This window comes from Urocitellus parryii, chromosome 3 (genome assembly GCF_045843805.1).
Source record: "Urocitellus parryii isolate mUroPar1 chromosome 3, mUroPar1.hap1, whole genome shotgun sequence".
NCBI lineage: Eukaryota > Metazoa > Chordata > Mammalia > Rodentia > Sciuridae > Urocitellus > Urocitellus parryii.
In genome coordinates this window covers 218,642,913-218,651,694 of record NC_135533.1, presented here as the reverse complement: position 1 = coordinate 218,651,694, position 8,782 = coordinate 218,642,913, and the positions used below count along the sequence as shown (strand labels likewise).

The 8,782-nt window shown below is 61.1% G+C and overlaps 1 protein-coding gene across 1 annotated transcript; it reads left to right on the top strand.

The window, feature by feature from the left end:
- Positions 1-1,936: 1,936 nt before the first annotated feature.
- Positions 1,937-3,871, top strand: Gadd45b (growth arrest and DNA damage inducible beta). The gene is made up of 4 exons (XM_026414681.2): positions 1,937-2,201; positions 2,294-2,395; positions 2,743-2,965; positions 3,186-3,871. Exons 1-4 carry the CDS (start codon positions 2,158-2,160, stop codon positions 3,297-3,299), a joined length of 483 nt encoding a protein of 160 aa, XP_026270466.1. The 5' UTR covers positions 1,937-2,157; the 3' UTR covers positions 3,300-3,871.
- The last annotated feature ends 4,911 nt before the right edge of the window (positions 3,872-8,782 follow it).

Below are 8,782 nucleotides of genomic sequence, written 5' to 3'. Positions count from 1 at the left end.
GGCAGGAGGATTTCAAGTTCAAAGCCAGACTAGCAACAGGAGGCGCTAAGCAACTCAGTGAGCCTCTGTCTCTAAATAAATAAAATACAGAATAGGGCTGGGATGGAGCTCGGTGGTCGATGCCGCTGAGTTCAATCCCTGATACAAAAAAATAAAAAATTTTTAAAAATAAAATAAAGTACTGCAGGGACTGGGGATGTGGCTCCAGCGGTAGCGCGCTGGCCTGGCATGCGCGGGGCGCTGGGTTCGAATCTCAGCACCACATACAAATAAAATAAAGACGTTGTGTCCACCGAAAACTTAAAAATAAATATTAAAAATTCTCTATTAAAAAAATAAAATAATAAAATAAAACACTGCATCTTCAAAATAGAAAATAGGCGCCTCATGCCATAGTCCCGGGACCCTCTTCACCTCCCTCACCCCGCCCCGCCCTTCCGGCTCTGCGGGAGCAGGGTCCTCGGTGGCCACCAGGTGGCGCCCTCGCGCCTCGCCGCGCGAGGGACATTTCGCACCCCCGCGGTGGGCGGCGCGGAGGCGGCGCGATGCGTCAGCTGGACCCGCGGGCCGCCGAACCGAGGGAACCGAGCCGCCGGGCCGAGGCCAGGCCGGAGGATGGCGGGGGAGGGGACGCAGATGTGAGTCACTGGGAGCCCCCGAGGGGCCGTGGGAGACAGTCCCACGCGGGTCTGCCCGCCTAGCTCGTGCAATGCCTGGCCCGCACGGTGGCTCCGACTGCGCTGCGACAGCCTCTCCAGGCCTCGGCTTCCCCTTTTTCCCCGCTCCTGGATCAAATAAAGACTCTGCGACACAGGGAAGGGGTCGGTTACACACCACGCCTCCATAAGGGCCACCTGGGGGCGAGGAAACGAAAGTGACCATCATCACTGCGACCAAGTCCCAGTCACTGGCGTGCAGCGCAAACCAGAACCGCGCTCGCCAGGCCTTCTCCCGGGCCCAGTTTCTCCTCGCAGGCGGGTGGCGAGACGCGGTCAGAGGGTGGACCGAGAGGCGGCCGGCAGGGGGCGGGATCCGCCAGCACAGCGCCTCCCCGCAGCGCCACCTGCGCCTCCCACGCGCACCCCACCCTGAAACTTGCCCGGGGTGCGGAGGGGGCGCCCGGTCTCTTCCCCTGGGTGCCCAGGGCTTTGCAGCCCCTGCAGCTGGGGACTTCCAGGTGCTATCGCGACCTCCAGATGACATTTATTGAGCGCCGTGTACCCTTCAGGCTCCCTCCAGCCCCATGAGGCCGGTGTGCATTGATTCTTAGGGGACAGGTGGGGACCAGAGGTTGCCTTTGCAGCCCCCGCTTTTGTAGAGGCCTCCTGAGAACTACCAAGCTTATGGGGTGCTTATTGTATGCCCGTAATTTTACACCATGCACCCATGAGGTCGGTGCCGCTTTCCCCAGAGAAGTCAAGTCACCCTGGGTGTGGGGTACCCACGGCCCGGAGAGACCCACCTAATGACCTCCTGGGAGGGATCAGTATGCAAACTGAGCCCCTTCCCCATGCGATCCCCCAGCACAGCTTGGAAAGGCTCAGGCCGGGACTCTCCGGGGATAAGGAGGGGATTCCAGGTCCCCCCCCGCGCCCCGCCCCGCGAAAGTCCAGGCAGCCTCGCGCGCTGGAAATCCCGCGCGCGCCCCGAACCGCGGCGCGGCTGCCGGGAAATCAGAAGAAAACTTCTGTTTTTTTTTTCTTTTCTGGCACTCGCGGGCTCCCACCCGGCTCCCTCCTCCCAGCTCTCGCCCCCACGTGGGGCATCCTAGCGCAGCGCTCCGCCCCCTCCACGGCGGCGGCCAACCGAAGCGCTTGCTGCTCTGGCCTTTGTTTTTCCGCCAATAGAAGGGAAGAGTAGTCTCGTCGTGGCCACGCCCCTGCCTTACAAGGCTATAAAAAGCGGCGCCGGTGGCCGCGGGCTCAAATCGCCAAGCTAGGGTGCCGAGCGTGGATCTTCAACCTCGTGGATTATTTCTCGCTGAGGACTTTTGCTGTCTTTTCTTCACCCATTTTTACTGAAGGAATTCTTTTACTTCCCGAAGTTCTTGGACAGTTCCGGCTCCGTGGGAAGGTTTTGGGCTCTCTGGCTCCGGTTTTGCAATTTCTCCTTGGGATTTGTCGTGGGGTTGCGTCCACTGTGGATTATAACTGCAACATGACGCTGGAAGAGCTCGTGGCGTGTGACAATGCAGCTCAGAAGTAAGTAGCTGGGGCCCCGCCGCCTGAGGGGTGGACTGTGCGGCGGCGCTAGGTGGCCCGCCCGGCGCTGACTCTCCTCTCCCTGGCTTCAGGATGCAGACGGTGACCGCCGCGGTGGAGGAGCTGTTGGTGGCCGCGCAGCGCCAGGACCGCCTGACGGTGGGGGTGTACGAGTCAGCCAAGCTGATGAATGTGTGAGTCAGACCCCCTTCCTGGGCTGGGTGCAGTGGGGGCGCCCCTCTGCTTTGCAGTTCCCTATGCCCTGTCTCAGGGCTGAGACTTAGCGAGTGCCCCCCCCCACTATGCATTCGGGGTTCCTCTGCTTTTTGGGGGATAGGAGTTGCAGCGTCCTGACATGACAGTGCATGGCTTGCAACCCCCCTTTTGAACGTCCTATTCTCCATATTTTGATTCGTGCCCCCCTCCCCAGTCAGCATGCGGATGCCAGTCTCCACGTCCTGTAGTTTCTCTTTGCTCTTGCAAACTCCTCGTGCTTGGTGGCCTTTCCATGACCCTCACTTGACTCTCTTAACTCCCTCAGGGACCCTGACAGCGTGGTCCTATGTCTCTTGGCTATTGATGAGGAGGAACAGGATGACATCGCCCTGCAAATCCACTTCACTCTCATCCAGTCCTTTTGCTGTGACAACGACATTGACATTATGAGGGTGTCCGGCATGCAGCGGCTAGCACAGCTTCTGGGAGAGCCCACTGAGGTGCAGGACACCACTGAAACCCGGGACCTGCACTGCCTCCTGGTCACGGTGAGCTGGGTCCATGTTTGTCAACAAAGTCGGGCTGACCAGTCCTGTACCAGCTCAGGGCTCAGCCATGCTTGGCATGTCCCGTGGGCAGCCCTGCCCTGGCCTCATCACCCAGGCAGCTATTTTGAGCTGGCCTGTTTTCCCCAAAGGGGCCCCAGAGAGGGAGTCTCCCCATCTCCTCCTGGGGCCCCCACTAAACCATTCCTTTTTCCTCCCACAGAGCCCTCACTCAGACACCTGGAAGAGCCACGGCTTGGTGGAGGTAGCCAGTTACTGCCAAGAGAGCCGGGGCAATAACCAGTGGGTCCCCTATATCTCTCTCCAGGAGCGCTGAGGCCCTTCCCAGCATCAGGACCTGTTGAGTTGCTGCCAAAAAATAAAACACATTTGACCCTCCCCCCCAGAACAAATCCCCCAGAACCACCCACCCCATGAGACCATCGGGGGCAGAGTCACTGAGACTGAGGACCAGGAGGGGGAGTGTGCGGCCACCCCGGCGGCTATCCAGGAACAGCGCCAGAGGTGGCCTCGAGAGAGGAGAAGAGGGGACCCAGGCGAGCAGGAGAGGGGACCCTGGACCAGGTCTCCTGAGCAGAAGCTGGAGGGGGAGCTGCTGCCTCCCCCATCGTGGAGGACCTGGACTCTACACTGCAGGGTTGGGTGAGACTTATTGTCCCCCACCCTCCTTGAGACTGTGGCTGATATCTGCAGAACGTGGCTTGCAGGGCTGAGGGCCCACACCCTCGCGGGAGCTAGGGCTGATGCCACGCTGTGCCCTTGAGCTCCCAGGTTGCGAGCGACAGAGACCATCTGTTACGTGCACTCGTTACTCAACCACTGAGAGACTGATGCTCAGACAGATTTTTATTTCTTTGATGGCCTTGTAATAAACTTCTCAAGCCTCTGGGTCCTGGTGTGTATTTTCGGCTTCTGCGAAGGAAGACGGCCCCGCCCCCCGCGCTGCGAGCCGCGGCGCCCTCCCGCCCCCCGCGCACCAGGAAGTGTGACTTAGTCCCCCTTAGAGCTCCCGGCTTTGCAGGAACAGTGCCTCTTCTCTCTGCAGCAGGCGCCACCACCCAACTCCAGCAAATCTTGGCCTTTTTTTTCCCTTCTACCCTGTAGCAATTAAGAGACCGGTTTATTACGAAACCTGGCCGCCGTGCCACCGCTGGTACCGGCCGTCCTGGAGCCTGGCCGAGCCCTGGGCGCACTGACGCACCCCGGGGCGGGGGGGGGGGAGCTGGCTGCAGCCCCCACAACCCAAGGTCCGGAGGAGTCACTGGGGCACCTGGGACCACACAGCGAGGTGGCCCGAGCTGCCGACTTGTCCCCACCCCCAACCACCCCCCAGGGTCGTCTTCCTCGCAGGGCGGCCTCTTAACTTGCACCAAAGGAAAAAAAATTTACCCAAAGTAAAATCAACAAGGAGAAAAGGTACCCCAGGAAGTCGGCCTCCGGCCCGCTGGGCCTGGCCGCGGGTGCGCTTTGCCTCCCAACCGAAACTGCCAGCCGCCGCCGGTCCTCCCGGGCGACTCCCCCGCCCCGGGGCGCGCCGCCCGCGCCGGCCTGGGTCCTCGCGCCCCGCGTCTTCAGGGAGCGCGCGGGCGGAGCGGGGAGGCCCGGCCGCTGGCCGCGACCTTTCCCCAGCCCGGCGTGGGCGCCGAGGAAAGCCCCGGCGGTCCCCGGGAGGAGGAGGGGGAAGTCCTGGCGGAGGAGCGCAGGGGTGGACGGAGCCGCGGGAGGGCAGCGGGGTCCGGCCGAGGGGCGGGGTGGGGGGCAGGGGAGGGGTCCCTGTCGGAGGTGCAGGCGGGGAGAATGGAGGTGAGCCTTCCAGAGCCTGGGGGCAGCGAAGCCGGGGACCCGAGAGGCAGGGGGTTGGGGGGACCCCCAGAAGCAGCCAGTGAGCGAAGGGGACCTGGGGAGAGGGAGCAGGAGACTGAGAGGCTCCTGGGGGCCTGGGAGGACTGGGGTGGAGGGTCGGCGGTCCCAAGTTCCACGCTTCCCTGCAGGCCCCGGTGGCTGACGCTGCTGGCTCCACCTGTGGCGTGGAACCCGCCCTGTCCTCCCTGACCCTGGCCTTGCACAAGGGCCCTGTGACCTCTGACCCTCTCACCCTGGGCCTCCGGTGGTCCGATGTGAGCACCACCTCAGGACCCCAGCGACATGTGGGATAGCTGGGCCCCAGGGGTGGGACCCTCAACCAGGGGCAACCTCTCAGGGTCTTGGTCTCCCCTCTGAAAAACGCGGGCAGTCATTTCCCACTTGACTATTGAGAAAGTGAAACCCTCCTTCTTTGACCAGCTTCCATATTTCATTCCTTCTGTGATCCCTGCCCTCAGCAGGCAGAGTCACACCGGCCCAGGCCACGCTGCTGGTGTTCACCTGCCACCACACCCGTGGGTTCCCAGAATCACCCTCTATCCCCGTGGCCGCTGGGAGTTGGCAGAGCCTGAATGAGCAGGAGAGGGCAGCCTTCGGGGCACCATGAGCGTCTCCAGACAATATTTTAAAAATTCAAATGAAGGGGGAAATCCGTGGCAAGCAAAGTTTCAAAATTAAAAACCAGGACAGGGTGAGGATTCCCGGTCGGTCCTCATGCCTGGGATCCGGCCCCCACACTGCTCGGATCTGCCTTGTTTTCAAGTTTTGGCGTTTTGTTCCACCACTTTGCAGAGACGGTGAGGCTCTGAGGCGGACCCCCGGAAGCCCCCAGCTGTCTCCACCGCCCCCAATGCAGAAGCAGAAGCACAGCTTTCGGGGTGAATTCTCTCCTCATTGCTACCTTACAGTCACTGTCATCCACACACTGTCCCATGGTCCTCCTGCCAACCCCACGTGTGGCCTGTCCCTTGAGTTAATGACTAATGATGGTGCGCATTTCTTAACTCCTCCCCAGGTGACCCCAGAAGCCCCTTTAAACTTGACTGTGGTCCCAGGAGGAAGATGTTGTCCCATTTCCTACCAGACGCTGAGGCTGGAGTGGAGGGCCACAGGCTGGCCAGGACCTCGGGCTCCCACCCGGCTCCGCTGGAGGTTAGCCCTGGCCAGGCTCCTGCCCTCAGGACGGGATGCCGGGAGACCGTGCGTGTTCTTTGGCAAACAGGAGCGAGACACAGGCACACAAGCCCGGCTCATACTGCACAGGTAAACGCACACCGGCCCCCACACGCCCACCCACACACTCCAGGCAGAGAGTTCCAACTCCAGCTTCACCCATGGCCTTGGGCAGGTGACTAACTCACCTGTCTGAGCTCACGCTGCAGGTGTGTCAGGGACACGGCCTCCCTTAGCACAGGATCCTACAGATGAGATGTCCACACACGAGGCCGTGTGCATGGACACACAATCACACGTAGTGGACACATGCATCAGCACAGGGGGACTCCCTAGCCGTGCCTGAGCCGTGTGTGTGCTTCTTGGTGTTTCCCTGACCCCCCTCCAGGGTAGCAGGGGTGGCCTTGTGGACACGTCATGAGGCACACATGGTACCCACATCCCTGGGCCAGGCAGGGGGGGGTGAGACAGAGCCAGGTGGAGACCCTGGAGGACACCTTGCAGTGGATGGCCTCGCGGGCCTGCTGTGCCCGTCACCTGTTAGGCCTTAGTGACCTGCAGGGTGTAAAGAGCACAGCGTTCCGAGAGGCACCGCGGCTGGACGGCAGCTGGATGAGGAACGATGGCACTGCACAATGTGTGACACAGACTCCAGCCACTTACAAGGGGAGCTCAACACACCCATGACCTCTATGTCCTGGCAGGGACGGACTGTTCTGTCCCTAAGGGACACATGTTGGCCTTAGAGTGCTGGATGCTGGCCATCTCCATAACACCACCCAGCTCGGAAAACGTGACCCTGTGGAGGTGACAGTCGTGTGACCTTGGCAAGCGGCTCCTCCTCCTTGGGCTTAGTGTCCTTCCTAGGCAATGGGGATGCGGATCCCTGGGCCCGCTCCTGGGGGTCGTGAGCATTAATTAAAACACGTCCCACACTCAGGGCGGTCCATGTTGGCTCTTCTAGGGGGGCAGAGTGTGGCGGCGCCCGGGACTTCCTAGCTGAGCACAGGCCTGCCTGTCTCTGTCCCTGGGGAGGGGACCTTGCAGCTGCACGGGGCACACCGGGCCTCTGGGAGTGAGCCCTGGCCTGGGCACTCCTGACCAGCGGTGTCTGGGGGACACCCACAGGAGGGGCAGAGGTGCCGTTGTGTTGTGTAGAGAGCTCTGATTGCCCTGAAGGCTGTCTGTGTGTCCTGGGCTCTCGGCCTGGGGGCCTCCTTACACACTCCTCACCCATGGGCACAGCACCCACCAGAACTCAGGCCTGCAGATGATCACGGACACACACACCACCACACCCCTGCGTGAGCATCCTGTGGCTCCCAGTTCCAGAGCCAGAAGTCCAAGGTCAAGGGGCAGGTAGGGCTGTGGGGAGACTCTGTCCCCGCCCTCCCCCAGTGTCTGTGGCCTCAGGTGCCACCTGGCTTGTGGGTGGCCATCTTCTCCCTGCGCCTCAAGCCCACCTGCCTCTGCATGTGATGGTCTCAGGGTCCACTGTCCACATCCCTCCATTTGGGGGCAGTGCTGGGGTGGACCCCAGGGTCTCCCACCTGCCAGGCCAGCACTATCCACTGAGCCACACCCCAGCCCAACTTCCCCCTCTTATGAGAACACCAGCCATATTGGGGTTCGGGTCCACCTGATGATCTCATCTTCCTTAAGGTGGCAGAGACGCAGTCTGTGTGAAGTCACGTGGTGTCAGAGCCCTGACTCCTCTGGCGGGATGCAGCCCACCCGCAGTGCCCTGGCACGCACCTGGCACGCGCCCCCAGCCGCTGCTGAGACGTCCCCTTCAGCAGACCTGGAACCCCACTGTGGTGCTCTTTGCTGTCTTCCTGCCATGGCACAGACCTTGGCACACGGCAGGGGCTCAATGCACACTGAAGGGATCAGAGGTGTCCTCTTCGCCCTGCCAAACACCTCCCAGGGGCTGGCCATGCCGGCCCCCCAGGCCCCGCCCCAGGGAGGCATGGAACAGAGTGGCCGCTGGGCCGCCACTGGCCAACCAGGGTGAGAGGGCTTGGATCCAGGGACTCTTCACCCACCAGCTCTAGCCCCCATGTTTGAGAGCTGTGGCTGGGGTGCCTGGTCCTCCCACTTGGGACTCACATGGAGGAGTCCCGAGATCTTGCCTGTGAGAAAGCCCTACCCAGGTGGAGGGATAGGGAGCTGTGGGGGGGGGGGCAGGGAATCACCCAGGCTTTGTCCAGGGTGGCCAAGGGGACATGGCATCTCTCTGTACCCCCAGGTCCATCCTCAGACTCCCGCGTCCTCTGCAACTTTATTATTATTTTTTGTTTGTTTTTTAACTCTTTTTTTAATAATACTTTTTCAGTTGTGAATGGGCCTTTATTTTATTTATTTATATGTGGTGCTGAGAATCAAACCCAGTGCCTAGGCAGGTGCTCCACCACTGAGCCACAACCTCAGCCCCTTAACTATCTTTTAAAAATATATATTTTATTTATTTTTACATGTGGAGCTGAGGATGGGATCCGGTGCCTCACACACGGAGGCATGCGCTCTGCCACTGCTGAGTACCAGCCCTGTTTGTGACTGTTTCTGAGGTTCTGGGGTGGAACCCAGGGCCTGGGGCATCAGACAGGCATTGACCACTGAGCCCGCTCCAGCCAGCTGTCCTGGGCCCTGGGCAGTGGTTCTCAGGGCCTTGGGCACACTGCCATCTGGCTGGTTGTTGGTGTCCCAGGGATCCACGGATCCACCTCTGCTGGACGCAGCTCCCCCTTTCTAGGGTGCAGGGGA